The sequence below is a fragment of the Pteropus medius genome, unplaced genomic scaffold, assembly GCF_902729225.1.
Source record: "Pteropus medius unplaced genomic scaffold, Ma_sr-lr_union100, whole genome shotgun sequence".
Lineage (NCBI taxonomy): Eukaryota > Metazoa > Chordata > Mammalia > Chiroptera > Pteropodidae > Pteropus > Pteropus medius.
In genome coordinates this window covers 1,679,786-1,693,190 of record NW_024342474.1, presented here as the reverse complement: position 1 = coordinate 1,693,190, position 13,405 = coordinate 1,679,786, and the positions used below count along the sequence as shown (strand labels likewise).

At 53.0% G+C, this 13,405-nt stretch overlaps 2 protein-coding genes and 1 pseudogene across 2 annotated transcripts; 1 reads left to right on the top strand and 2 right to left on the bottom strand.

Moving 5' to 3' along the window:
• The first annotated feature begins 30 nt into the window (after positions 1-30).
• Positions 31-5,467, top strand: CYP27B1 (cytochrome P450 family 27 subfamily B member 1). The gene is made up of 9 exons (XM_039865835.1): positions 31-846; positions 1,453-1,643; positions 2,154-2,356; positions 2,440-2,640; positions 2,726-2,898; positions 3,092-3,264; positions 3,469-3,547; positions 3,826-4,023; positions 4,358-5,467. The coding sequence occupies exons 1-9, from the start codon at positions 652-654 to the stop codon at positions 4,469-4,471; spliced, it is 1,527 nt and encodes a 508-aa protein (XP_039721769.1). The 5' UTR covers positions 31-651; the 3' UTR covers positions 4,472-5,467.
• LOC120605202 (uncharacterized) lies at positions 4,815-4,933 on the bottom strand (annotated as a pseudogene).
• Positions 5,468-7,296: 1,829 nt separating the features above from the next.
• Positions 7,297-12,195, bottom strand: MARCHF9 (membrane associated ring-CH-type finger 9). Its single transcript, XM_039865837.1, has 4 exons — positions 11,378-12,195; positions 10,232-10,387; positions 9,396-9,588; positions 7,297-9,133 (listed from the first exon to the last, which is right to left on the bottom strand). The coding sequence occupies exons 1-4, from the start codon at positions 11,732-11,734 to the stop codon at positions 8,799-8,801; spliced, it is 1,041 nt and encodes a 346-aa protein (XP_039721771.1). The 5' UTR covers positions 11,735-12,195; the 3' UTR covers positions 7,297-8,798.
• Positions 12,196-13,405: the final 1,210 nt, after the last annotated feature.

Here is a 13,405-nt window from a genome sequence, read left to right as displayed (position 1 = left end):
AGAGTTTGTTGACCTAAAAATACCCCCACCTCCACCCCCACACACACACACACAAGGAACAAAGATGAAGGCTCCAGGAGCCATTCTGATTAACTCACCTGCCTTCTGTTCAGTGTCCGGTACAGGGAGAGAGGGAGGTATGGTAATGCCTGAAAATTCTGCTCACATGCAGATAAGGTGCTGCCTGATGAGCCAAGAATATGGGAATGGCTACAGCTGTGGCTCTTCCAGGCTTCCCTTCTAGGAGGTGCTGGAGAATGAGGAATTCCTGAGGATGGGCCCTAGGGGCCTGGCTCCCGGGGAAGTGGTGGCAATAACAGGGACTGACTATCTTGGTCACCTAAGTCTCACTAAATAGCCTTTCTCAGGAAGAGATCTTTAGGCTGCTGGCCTAAGGCACTGGCCCAGGAGGAGAAACTGAGGCAGCCCTCCCCTTCCCTAGAGGGTCATTGCAACATGAGACCCAAAGGAGCTGCAAAGGCAGCCCCAGCCCCGCCTACTGTTCCTGGGTGCTAATCCCCAGCACAGAACACTCAGGAGAGAGGATTGGATGAATAGCCTAGAGAGGGGGCGTCGCCACTGTCTCGCCCAAGGGTTAAATAGGGGCGCAGGCAAGATGCTCAGGACTGCTGTATTTCCCTGAACCAAACCATGACCCAGACCCTCAAGCTCGCCTCCAGGGTGTTCCATCGCGTCCACTGTGCTCTTGAGCTGGGCGCCTCACTGGGCTCCAGAGGCTCCGACTCAGCGCCACGGAGCTTGGCAGACATCCCAGGACCCTCCACACCCAGCTTCCTTGCTGAACTTTTCTGCAAAGGGGGGCTGTCACGGCTACACGAGCTGCAGGTAGAGGGAGACCGCTGTTCCTGGGACTGAATGCTGGGGAAACAAATTAGTGCAGAACGGAGGAGAGAGGGCCAGTAGGAATGAATGCCCATGAATTATGGAAAAAAACTGGGATCGGGGCTGTGGCTTCAAGGGTACGGAGTCCATCCCCACACCAAGCAGAGGAGTGTACTCGAAAAGCACCTCACTGTGCAGAAGTCTGGAAGCGAGGTGGGTCCAGGACAAGCGCGCGGGAGGCAGAAATGCACAGTTCCTTCCCAGTGTATTCAGTACGTTGTGCTTAAAGCTACATGCCCTCCTATACATTTCAGTGGCGGCTTGTCTTGAGATGCATAGTCCACATGAGGAACCTTTAGGGATTTCTCCACCTGGTTCAGCCCAGGTGACCAAAGAGCAGTCTTGAATGTCTGCTTTACTCAGTTACTCCGTTTTGTGCATAACACATAAACTTCCTAGAAATGGAAAGTGGGGGAAAGAGGAGGAGGGATTTGCAGCATCAGGGCCATGCACTAGCTGGGAGCTTGCGAGCAGAGGCTCCCTCTTTCAAAGCCCAAGCTGGGAGTCCCTTGTCCGGGTCTCCAGTGTCCACTGCGCCCATTCTCCCAGGTGCTGGGGGCCACACGCTTTGGGCCAGTGTGGTTGGCGAGCTTCGGGAAGGTGCGCTCGGTGTATGTGGCAGCCCCTACACTCATTGAACAGCTGCTGCGACAGGAGGGGCCGCGACCCGAGCGCTGCAGCTTCTCGCCGTGGGCTGAGCACCGTCGACGCTGCCACCGAGCTTGCGGACTGCTCACCGCGTGAGTTCTCTCTAGCCGCAAAGCCCAGATGCCCCACTGTGTCCCTCTACTGTGGCGGGTGTGGAGACAGCCTGGGAGTACGAAGGAAGGTCGGCCGTGTCCCCTAACATTTGGCAAATAGGGGCTCCCAACCTTCTGTTTCACCCAAGCTCAGGTAGAACCCAGCCCTCAACCACCACCCTACCACTCCTACTCATGTCCTTATCTTTTGGGGCCAGAATCTTGGAAACCAGCAGGAGGGGCTAGGGTACCAGGATATAGATGGAATATAAGATTCTGTAACTCAGCTTACTTAGGAACCTAGGCCCCTCTGGGGCAGGAAATGAGTAATAAGAAAGGGGGATGAAAAGCAGGCGCAGGCAGGGCAAGTTTCTGTACCCTGAGGGAGCAAACAATCCTTCTCCTGGCCACCCAAGCCGAACGCTCCTTTCTCCACTGCAGCCAGCCCCATTGAACAGTCTCCACACACCTCCATCTACCCTGATGGTCCCCCTCTCCGCACCCCCGCAGGGAAGGCGAAGAATGGCAGAGGCTCCGCAGCCTCCTGGCCCCACTCCTCCTCCGGCCTCAAGCGGCCGCCCGCTATGCCAGGCCCCTGAACAATGTGGTCCTTGACCTTGTGCGGCGACTGCGGTGCCAACGGGGACGCGGTGTTGGGCCGCCAGCCCTGGTTCGGGACGTAGCTGGAGAGTTTTACAAGTTTGGACTGGAAGGTGAGTCCCAAGACAGTCGGGGCAAGTTTAGGAGGCACCCGCAGGGGTCTCCCAGTGCCCTGACAGCGCCCCCTCCCGGCCAGGCATAGCTGCAGTGGTGCTTGGTTCGCGCTTAGGCTGCCTGGAGGCAGAAGTGCCTCCAGACACAGAGACTTTCATCCGTGCTGTGGGATCTGTGTTTGTATCCACGCTGTTGACCATGGCGATGCCTGACTGGCTGCACCGCCTCGTGCCGGGACCCTGGGGCCGCCTCTGCCGAGACTGGGACCAGATGTTTGAATTTGGTAAGGCACAGAGATGAGGTGGCGACAGGGGAACGGTAAAGTCGTTCCCGGCTAGCGAGGCACCCCTGTACCTTCTCTCCCACAGCCCAGCAGCATGTGGAGAGGCGAGAGGCTGAAATAACCATGAGGAACGACGGAGAACCTGAGGAGGACATGGGATCTGGGGCTCACCTGACCTACTTCCTGTTCCGAGAAGAGTTGCCTGTCCCTTCCATCCTGGGGAATGTGACAGAGCTGCTACTGGCTGGAGTGGACACGGTGACGTTCTCCCTCCATATTGGGAGCCCCCCTTTCAGAGCTTAGCCTCCTCAGTCTCGGTCCTGCTGAAGAGGATCCACTATGGCCCTCCTGACCAGCTTGGCTTAGCACCTCCTACACTCAAGACTGCTTCATATTCTGCCCCCTGATTTCCCACTTTTAATACCTCTGATGCTCTTACCTGTCCCCTCAGGTGTCCAACACGCTCTCCTGGGCTTTATATGAACTCTCTCGGCACCCTGAAGTCCAGACAGCACTCCACTCGGAGATCACAGCTGCCCTGGGCCCAGGCTCCAATGCCCACTTTTCAGCCTCTGCTCTGTCCCAGCTGCCCCTGCTGAAGGCTGTCCTAAAGGAAGTGCTAAGGTGAGGGAGCAAGAGAAGAAGAGCTAGAGAAAATGCTGGGAAAGGGCTAGGGAAGCAGGTGGTAGATGGGAACAGGGAGAGAGAGAGCAGAGGAAAATGGTACTCTACTCCTGGCCAAGAATGGGTTTGGAAGTTGCAGGCTTGAGAGGGAGGATAATGGCCCCAGCCTCACTTTGCTGTCTCCCCTTGTGCTCTGCAACCCAGACTGTACCCTGTGGTACCTGGAAATTCCCGTGTTCCAGACAAAGACATTCGTGTGGGTGACTACATTATCCCCAAAAATGTAAGTAGAGCCTATGAGTCCCTTTTGCTAAGTCATTATCTTGGCCATCGTCCTGTTCTCAAACCATTCCCCATAAGCCCTTCAAACTCTCCCTTTGGCCTATGTGCTTCTCTCTTGGACATAATGGGGCTGAGGAGAAATCATTCTAAAAACAGCCCAGAAAACTTCCCCATCACCAACCAGAGCCTGCCATCATCCCAATCCATGTATCCTCTTCTCCATGTTCCTCCCTTCATTCCTGGGCCCAAATTGACAAGTTTGTGTTCCTCCCCCACCAGACACTGGTCACGCTGTGTCACTATGCCACTTCAAGGGACCCCACCCAGTTCCCAGAGCCAAATGCTTTTCGTCCAGCTCGCTGGCTGAGGGAGGATCAAGCCCTCCACCCATTTGCTTCTCTCCCCTTTGGCTTTGGCAAGCGCAGCTGCATAGGGAGACGCCTTGCAGAGCTTGAGCTACAAATGGCTTTGGCCCAGGTGAGTGATCTAGACTTTCTACCTTCCCCAAATGGGAGAGATCCTAACCCTCTAAAGCTGTGGACTCAGTGACAAGCATAGGAAAACATTTATGACTTGGTAGACCTAATCTCTGAAATATATTAATCCCATTTTAGGCCTGGAGGGTGAGCAAGGGTATGTGGACTATCTTTTTCCCTATACCATAATCCCATATCCTGATTAACTAAGAAGTCTACCACCAGGCACAGGTGCCCTTCCAACCCTGACCATCCTAACACTAATAATGCCCATTACCAATCAAGCCCACTACTATCCACTCCTCTCAGTGATAGCCTTCTTCCTCCCTTTCCAGATCTTGACCCACTTTGAGGTGCAGCCTGAGCCAGGTGCTGCCCCAATCAGACCAATGACCCGGACTGTCCTGGTACCAGAGAGGAGCATCAATCTACAGTTTGTGGACAGATAATCCTGTGGAAGGAGGCTGTCATCATCACGCCTTCTCTCATCATATGAGTTTATTAGGCACAAGACCAAGAGATGTTTATTTCCTGAGACCTGTATGACTAAATTGGTCAGAATGACTATAGCATAAGCCCTGACCAAGGTGTGAAGTATGTACCTGGCCTGACTCAACTGTCCCAGAGAAAACCATGCTCCCTCTGCCTGCTCAGTCCTCCTGGTCACATCATATACATCCTTCAAGAGCCAACTCAGATTTTCTTTTTTTTTAAGGCAAGGCAACCCTTGGTTGACCTCATAGATTGCAAGGACCTTGTCAGCTTACAATCTCTTATTTTTTTTATTTTTTATGCCTACAGCACCTGGTCTTCCTAGGTGATCTCCCATCCAAGTACTAACCAGACCCGACCCTGCTTAGCTTCCAAGATCAGACAGGATCAGGCTTGTTCAGGGTAGCCTGGCCGTAGACCCAACTCAGATTTTAACTAATAATGTTAGGTGACCTGAGGAAGAATTCCACCACTGCCATTTGGGGGCTTCCACAGTGTTCATTGATGCTGCTAGCTAAACTCCTAGCACAGCATGAGCTAAGTAATTGTGCATTTCGTCTGCACCTGGTTGGTCCTCTCTCCTTGCATGTGAGCTGTTACAGAGGAAAGGTGGGGCCTTATTCAGTCTTTATGTCCCCTGTCAGCGCCTATCCCTCACTAGGAGACACCGTACAGATTCTCAGATTGAATCTGGACCATGTGGCAGAAGAAGTGAGATGCTTACTAGGCTCTGTCTATACCATTCCTTCCTCATCTTGGCCCCCTAGGAAGGTGAGTCATAAACCCTTGCCTGGTTTATGATTTTTTAAAACTCTCCTTGCCTCTCTGGTCACTATTAGTTCCCACGCAGAGACATCACTGGATCTGTCTTTGTGCATACCTTCCTTTTATATATTGAAATTATTTTAATTCATTGTTTTGAAATAAAAAAAAATTAAATGTTCCCTCCTCAACTTTTGACTTACTTCTCTCCCACTCCCACGGCCTACAAGACCTGGAGGCAAGACCCTCACCCAAATCCCTGACCTTGGCTTCTCAGGTTCTGGGAATGGCCCCATAACATGAGAAGTCTAGACACCTGGGAGAGGGGTTTGCATCACAAACCCAGACACGTTTCTGTCTGGAGTGGGAACAGCCAAGTCTGGCTTCCTGTAAGAGAGTCAGGGGGTGATAGTAAAAAGTAACCACAAGGGCTAGGCTGTAAAAATGAGTTGGGAGCTAGGGATTTGTAGAGATGTCCAGAGGCAGCTGACTGTGGTTAGAAGTGCTTTTGGAAGCTGAACTGCCAGAACTAAAGGACATCCTAGAGGGGCCACTCTGCCCTCTCTGGAAAAGTTGCTCCCAGGTGATTTCCTTTGGAGAAAGACAGGTATACAGTGAAGTCAGACAGGATGAAAGCTGAGTGTGGGGGTGGCCAGAAGCCCTGGGGCACCAAGGTAGGAGAAGGGGGCCAGGCAGAAGTTTCTGCTTCCCTGAGTCAGCACTCTCTGCCTCCCAGAAGCTAGGCACAGTCCTGCCCTTGTGAGGTGTACAGATTAATTTATATACAAATAAATCTCTCAGCACACTCCCTGCAGCTCCCTCTGTAGCCCAGATTACCCTCCCCATGTCAAGACTTGCCCCACTTCCTCCTGCTCCCCCCACACCCCATTTCAATTAGCTGGATATAGATGGAGATTTCACTTCATGCTTCCTCCTCCCCCCACCACCTTGGCCCCCTGCCCTAGACATGGCTCCCTGACCACAGAAACTCCATTAGCCACCAAGCCTTCTGGGCATATCTACTTATGTAAGATCTACAGAGAAATAGAGTATAGCCAAGGCCCTGTGCACAGATCAAGGTTGTGTCTTTAGTGCCCCTCTTGTTAACTCCTTCTCTACTGTATTCTGCCTTCACCCCACTCCCCTATTACTAAGCTCAATTTAAACCTAAGTAACCTGATTTTTAGCAGATTTGAGCCATGAGAGAATAAAGCCCCACTTCCTCTCAGACTCTTTCCCCTGAACTCGATGATTCTGCACACTCACACTCCTCATTGGGCACATACAACTTCTTACTTGAGGGCAACAGTTTCTATGACTCCTTTCTGGACAAGAATTGCTTTAAGTTGGAAAAGGGAGGGAGAGAGGACCATATTGGTTGCTGGTCCCAACCCCCACACTGAGACATCCAATGGTGCTGAAAGGGAGAGGAATGTACTCTCGCTTGGCCTGGTTTTAGGACCCAGGGTGGGAATGAAGACAGTGTGTTTGTGAGTGTGCCTATGTTCTTAGGATTGTCTCAGCTTCTATGTGGGGCCATAATGGGGGACAGCCCAGGCTTGGCATAGGAAACCCCAACTGTGACATACTTACCTGAATCCTATCTGCCACGACAGATGGTAGTCACTCTGATTTGCTTCTGTGAATAGCAAATCGGTAAAGTCTGGCTCTTCTGTCTTCCCAGGTAGGGAATGTGGAGGGTTATTTCTCCAGGGAAACAATTTCCCTCTGGGAAAATGAGGGACTCAGCCTCAGTGCCCTCTCCCCTTTGATCCCCTCAGAGGTTGGAAGTAATATATTTCCACACTTTCAGGTAACTCAAACCCGAGTCCAGCTGGGTGCTAGCACCATGGACAACAGCCAAGACCCCTTTTGGAGAGGGGTAGGGGAAGACCATTACCCAGGCAAACATACATATATCCTTTAGTAGAGAAGCATTTTCCCCAAAACATCTCCAGGGAAGAGGTAGAGCAGAACCTTCCCTGAGAGAAGGATCAATAATAGGAAAGGCCTCTGGATCTTACTTTAAGCAATGTATGAAGTAATTAATTTAATTGCTAATGAATAGTTCACTTAAAAGACATCATCATTCATATAATACACAGCCCCAAGGCCTCAGGTGAAAGGGACCAGGCTTCAGTCTGACCCACACTTTAACCAGTGCTTCTCAAACCTTTTCCTTATAGACAACTGCCCTCTATACTGCTGCCTCCAAACACAACACCTTCCAGTTAACACCGCTAGCTGTGGCACACCAGGATCAGATAGACCTATGATCTTGAACTGCCATTAAGAGGAGCTTAAACTGGAGTTGGAGACTCATGTCATGGAAAGATTCTGTCTATCTCACTCCAAATGAGTCCAAATTCACTTTACATCACTTCTTTGGGTGAGCACATTATCTGGGAAGGGCTAATAGAACCCACACAATCCCCAGAGCAAGAAGGATAGCTCCAGCCTTCCCCTACCCCCCTGTGTTTAGGGGGCTAGAGGAGCTTTCATTCTTGCAAATAACCACCATCCTTCACATTAGCAATGTCTATTTTCCCTCATATTTTCATATCTATTATGACAACACAAATTTCCAAGGCTCTGTGAAGCTCCAAATGAAAAACACTTTTAGAATTTGTTAACCAGCTACTACTTGAAATAAATGGACCATAATCTAGTGTAGAAATCTTTTCATACCATCACTGATCTTCTTTGCAATGGCATTCAACCTGTCCCTTGTTTATCCTCATTCCAACCCTATGAGGTAGACAGGAAAACCACAGCAGAGAGATTTTTTTCTAAATCACACAACTTGTAGGTGGCAGGTCCACCCTTTAGAGACTTCTGAGCACTGCCATCTAGCAGCCAGTGTGAATTATTCACCAGCAAGTGGGAGTTATACCTTCAACTCAGAACCCACTGCTGTATTTTGGATTTGCAACCTCTGCAGAGAAACCTCCCCATACCTCCCAACCCTCTAGAAAAGCCCCAGATGAGAAAGGAGTCTCCACGTGCATATAAATGATTCTTTATGCCCTCCCCCCATGCAATGGGGGGTAGAGCAGGGGAAAGAGCCCCCGCCCTCATGCAGGGAACGGGTGGTCAATGTATACTAGTCTTATTGCCAGCTGCCCTGTGGCCATGATATGAGGAATGGGGAGGGGTCTACAGCCCCTTTCTTCTGGCATTGGTCCCCCTTCACCAAGTCACCGTGGTGGAGTTGGGGGGAGGGGGGGCTGGAGGCCCTAGGAGCTGAGGTAAGGACGGTTCTCTAAGGAAGAAAAGCTGCCCACTGGCTGCCCCAGAATGAGTGTAAGGACCCGTCAGTGTGGGGCTGGAATGTCATCCAGGTGTCACTACCCAGTGGGCAGTAGAGGCCAGACAACGTTTCCACCTTGAGGCTGCCCACAGAGATTCTCAGCGGTGGGGGCAGTGTGCCCCAAGCATCTGGTCAAGCGGTACCTCCAGCAGCCATGATAGCTCATCTCTGGCTGATGTAATGACTCAAGATCCCCACTCCTAGAGTCCAGTTCAGACTGTGGTGACTCTCATGACAACCTCTCGGCCAGAATGGGAACTGGAACGCGCATCTGGTGGCCGCAGCTGTCCAAGGAGATGCAGGATTGTGTAACCACAGCGCTGAGGCAAGAGCGTCCGCATGCGCTGGGCAGCAGGGGTGCGGCTCGTGGCCCCAGAGGGGGGGCCCGTCCGTGAGGTCCTGGGGCCTGGCTTCCCTGCCGTCCCTCCCCCTGCATCTCCTCCTATGTCCTTTGTCTTGTCATAATTTAGGACCTTCCACTGCTGGTTTACTGCCTGCCAGCGCTTGAAGATGCGGTAGACAGAGGAGCCTTCGTGGATGATGAGGCCTGAGCAAGAGGGATAAGAAATCTAGGGTCAACTGCTGCCCAGACCTAGGCCAGAGGTGCTTAAGCAAGCATTTCTCCAGAGTATAGAGATAGGGTTGCAAAGGGCCTGGAGAAACTGGGAAGGAAAGGGAACCAAGATAGCCCTAAAGGCTCTCAATAGTAGAAAAAGTAGCCATGAAGCTGAGGAAATGGGCAGGAAAAAGTTAAGTGTGTGGGTTGGAGGAAGCTGCTGATCAGGTAAGGGGGAGAGAGGTGCCCTCACCTATGCAGACGACATCCATGAAGCCGTACATGCCGTAGCAGATCTGAAAGAGAAGATCCTGCCGTTGCCACTTGGCTGAAGGGCTGAGTGAGGACCAGATGAGCCAGGAGATGCTAGCGACGAGGAAGAGAGAGCCCAGAACTATGGCTGCAATCTGGACCTTCTCAATGACCGTCAGGGAGATGGCCTGCCACTGTGTGAGAGAAAGGACTCCAAAAAGTCACAGAAAAAGATGGAGGGCCAGGCGATGGGTGGCTCTGAAGAGGAAGATGTTCTAGGAGCCTTCGGGCAGGATTAACAACTGTCCCCTCGTGCCCTGATCACACCTAGAATGTGGCACTTCTCATGCTGTTTGAGACCATTTTTCTGTCTTATTTTAGAAAGGCAAGTGCTCTGAAGCCAGACCATGGTGTTTGAATTTCGAATCCTAACTGTCACTTCCTGTCTGAGTAACCTTGGGCAAGTTTTTAAATCTTTGTGCAGCAATCTTTAAAACAGAGATAATAATGGTATATAACTAATAGGCATATTATGAAGATTACAAGAGTTAATATATGCCAAGAGCGTGACACATAGAAAACACTATGTTTGCTATCATTGTCACTGAGATTATCTTTTCCTTTTTCGTTGTTTCCAGAGCCTAGACAGTGTCTGGAATGTAAGTGGCATCCAATAATATCTTTGTAAATAAATGAAGGGAGGATTTCCAGACAGGAGATGTGGTAATTGTGGAGAGAAGTAAGTAAATGGATGAAATAGGCTCCCTGGAGGGGCCCTGATTCTGATTGCTGAAAGGCCCTTGCCCCTAGTCTGAGAGTCCTCTCTTTGCACCTCACCTGCAGTGGATTCTTGGTGCTGATCGCCAGGACCTGGTACTTGAAGTAGCAGAGCTCACAACTCCAGGAGCCCCTCTCACTGATCCAGCGGATGAGGCAGGGCTGGTGCGTGCAGCGCACGGAGCCGTCGCAGCGGCAGGGGCTCAGGAGCTCCCCCTGGAGGAAGAGTGACGACGGTCCCTGTCAGCTTTCACCACCCGACCTCACTTCGCTCCAAGAGAGGAAAACCTCTCCATGTCATTCATTCTCCCACCTTCAAAAAGCTTAGCCTTTCAACCAAAACAGGACAAGAGGCTAAGGCTGCAGCAGACAAAAACAAAAGTTACAGCTCTAGATAAACTTTCCTAACCAAATAGATGAGGGATAAAAAGAGACTGGGGTGGGGGTGGCTGGGAACCGAGTCTTTTCCTAGAATTTGGAGAGAGTGGTCTTTAAGGCTTCCCAAATGTAAGGCTACTCTTTAGGATTTGGAGGGACGGGAGGGTCAGAGCTTCTCAGCCATGCCTTCCTCCCCCACCCCATAACTGTAAAGAATTTCACAGATGTGGTACAGACTGGGATGGGTTACCGTCCTCAGCTTCCAAGTATCGAAAATAGGGAGAAATCCTGGGGGTAGTAGGATTAAACGGTGTTACCCTTTAATCAAGGAATAATTTCTCACGACATAGAGACACCCCCAGCACTATTCCGGGACAACTTTGTCCATAACATTTAAACAAAGAGTACTCTTTGGAATGAGATGGAAAGTTGCGGAATGGGAAGTGAAGTGCCCCAAGGAGAGAAATATTGAGTGAGGCAACGGCGCCCAGCTTGGCCCCGCCCTTTAAGGTTGCCCACATCCTCAGCCTACAAAGACCTTGGAGTGAGAGAAGTGGGAGAGAAAGACTGACCCCGTTAATCAATGAGAGATTTTGAGCCCTCCGAGGAGAAAGCCCCGCCCCTTCCTGGAGACCCCCCTGATCTCCCCCCTCCCCCCAAAACATACGCTCCGGGAGTCTCCAGCCTGCTCCCCAATCTCACCCCATTCCCACTAGGGTCCTGGGTCCCGCCTAGCCTCTTCAGGCCCCGCCCCCTGTTCGTGGTCTCTCGGGGCGCCCCAGGTGCGCGCCCCACCCCGCCCCGCCCAGTGGGGTGCCCGGGCCTGACCTGCTCCGGGCCCTGGAAGCAGATTCGGCACTGGGGAGTTCGGAGCCCGCTGTCCAGGCTACTACTGAGCGACAAAGCGTCCAGCGCGCCCGGGGGCGGTGGCGGCGGTGCGGGCGGCGGTGGGGGTCCGGCCCGCGGCTCCTTGTCGCCCGCCAGGCCCCGGGCCCGCGGTTCCGACCCGTAGTACTCCTCTTCGTCGCCGTCGCCGTCCCGGGTCGAGCAGCCGGAGAAGGGCGCCCAGCCGCAGCCGCCTCCCCCGCCCCCCCGGGGCTGCGGCTCGGCCCGGGGCCGCCCCCCGCCCGTCAGCACCAGCAGCTTCAGCTCGTTCAGGAACATGCGGAGCCGAGACTTGAGCATCGTCCGGGCGCCGGGGGGGCGGAGGGCGGCGTGCAAGGGGTTCTTGGGCGGCGGGGGAAAGGGAGAGGGCAAAGCCGGGAAGGGGGCGCGCGCTGGAAAGCCGAGCCCGGCCGGGGTCTTCCGGGCCTGCGAGCACCGTTCAATGCTGCCACCGCCGGGGCTCCGGGGCTTGTGGGGCCGGGAGGGCTGGCGGCCCAGGGGTAGCGGGGCGGGCAGCCATGGCCGGGGCAGTGGGCGGGGAGGGGGACTCAGGGTGCCGCGCCCCGCGGGTCTGGGTCCGGAGCGGGCCGGGCTCCCGGGGTTACGCGCCCCAATCGTCTTGCGGAGGGGCCGCCCCCCATCGCCGTCCTCCTGGCCCCAGTCCCGCTCCGGCTCCCGGCTCCCGCTCGGCTCGGCCCGTGCGCTCGGCGGTGGCAAATGGCGGCTCCTTCCGGCGGCAGCGGCGGCGGCGGCGGCGGAGACCCCCCCCCCGGAGCGGCGGGCGGGCGGGCGGGGCGGGAGCCGGGGAGCCGGTGAGGGATGAAGGGAGGGGCGGGGCGGGGAGGGGGAAAGGAGGAGAAGTGGCCGCGGCTGCGCATCCCCGCCCTGCCCCGCACTAGCAGGTGTCCCCAGAGGCGGGGGCGAGTGTGCGAGCCCTGAGGAGAATAGAGGGAGGGGAGTGGCCAAGAAAGGGGAGTGTGCACACTGGTAGAAGAATAGGTGTGAACTGGGGTAGGGGAGTGAGCGAGTGAGAATGGAAGGTGAGTGGTCAAAGACGCAGGTGCATCAGAGAGGGAGAGGCTTGTGCAAAATGGGAGTGTGCAAAGAAAGAGGTATGCAGGGGTCCGAGGTATGAGAGAGGTAAGTGAACAAGAGATGGACTCAAGCAATAAACACTTTTACACAAAAGACTGAAGTGTGCATGGTGTGTGGGACTGTGGAAGAGATGCGTGTGTAAAGAATGAAATCGGATTGAATGGGAAAGGAAGTATGCGATTGTAATGTGTGAGGAAGGTAAGTGAGCAAGGGAAACAGGAGTGCTAAAGGCATGAGTCTTCCCTGGTATTCTCTTGCCCTCACCACATTACACTAAAGTGAACAACACACACACACACACTTAGCTCTTTGCTTTTATGGGGGCCTTTACCCTGAGAACCAGTTTTACCCCATCAGATTACTTCTGCTTTACTTACAACCTCCCTCTTCTCCCCTTTCTAACGCTGAGGGAAAAGGGATTCCAGGGGAACCCATTGGGTCAAACACACTGGGAAACAAGTTAATTAGTAAAAGAGTAATTAACAGGAGAAAGGAGGGTATGGAACCAGGGACAGACTGCCAAACTAAGGCTCTTCAATCGAAGTGATGAAGGGCAATAATGCTTTTATGAAGTACTCAAATGTTTTGGATGGATGAATGAGTGAATCAGAAAAAGGGGCTGGAACCCAAGCCAACACAGAGGATGACTTCTAAAGACAGTGAGCTGTGGTGGGCTTCTGTGGAAGATGAGGCTGAAGTGGACTCTGCTGGTGTAGAAAGGAAGTTTGATACACTCAGAGACACTTAGCTTTCCAGAAGGTTTATAGACCAACCACTCTTAGCAAGGTAGTCAATGAAACATTCACCTCAAAAGCCCAGTTATCCAGTTTAGACCTTGAGGTTTTTCTTACTAGTCCCAGCTGCCCTCACCTGCAA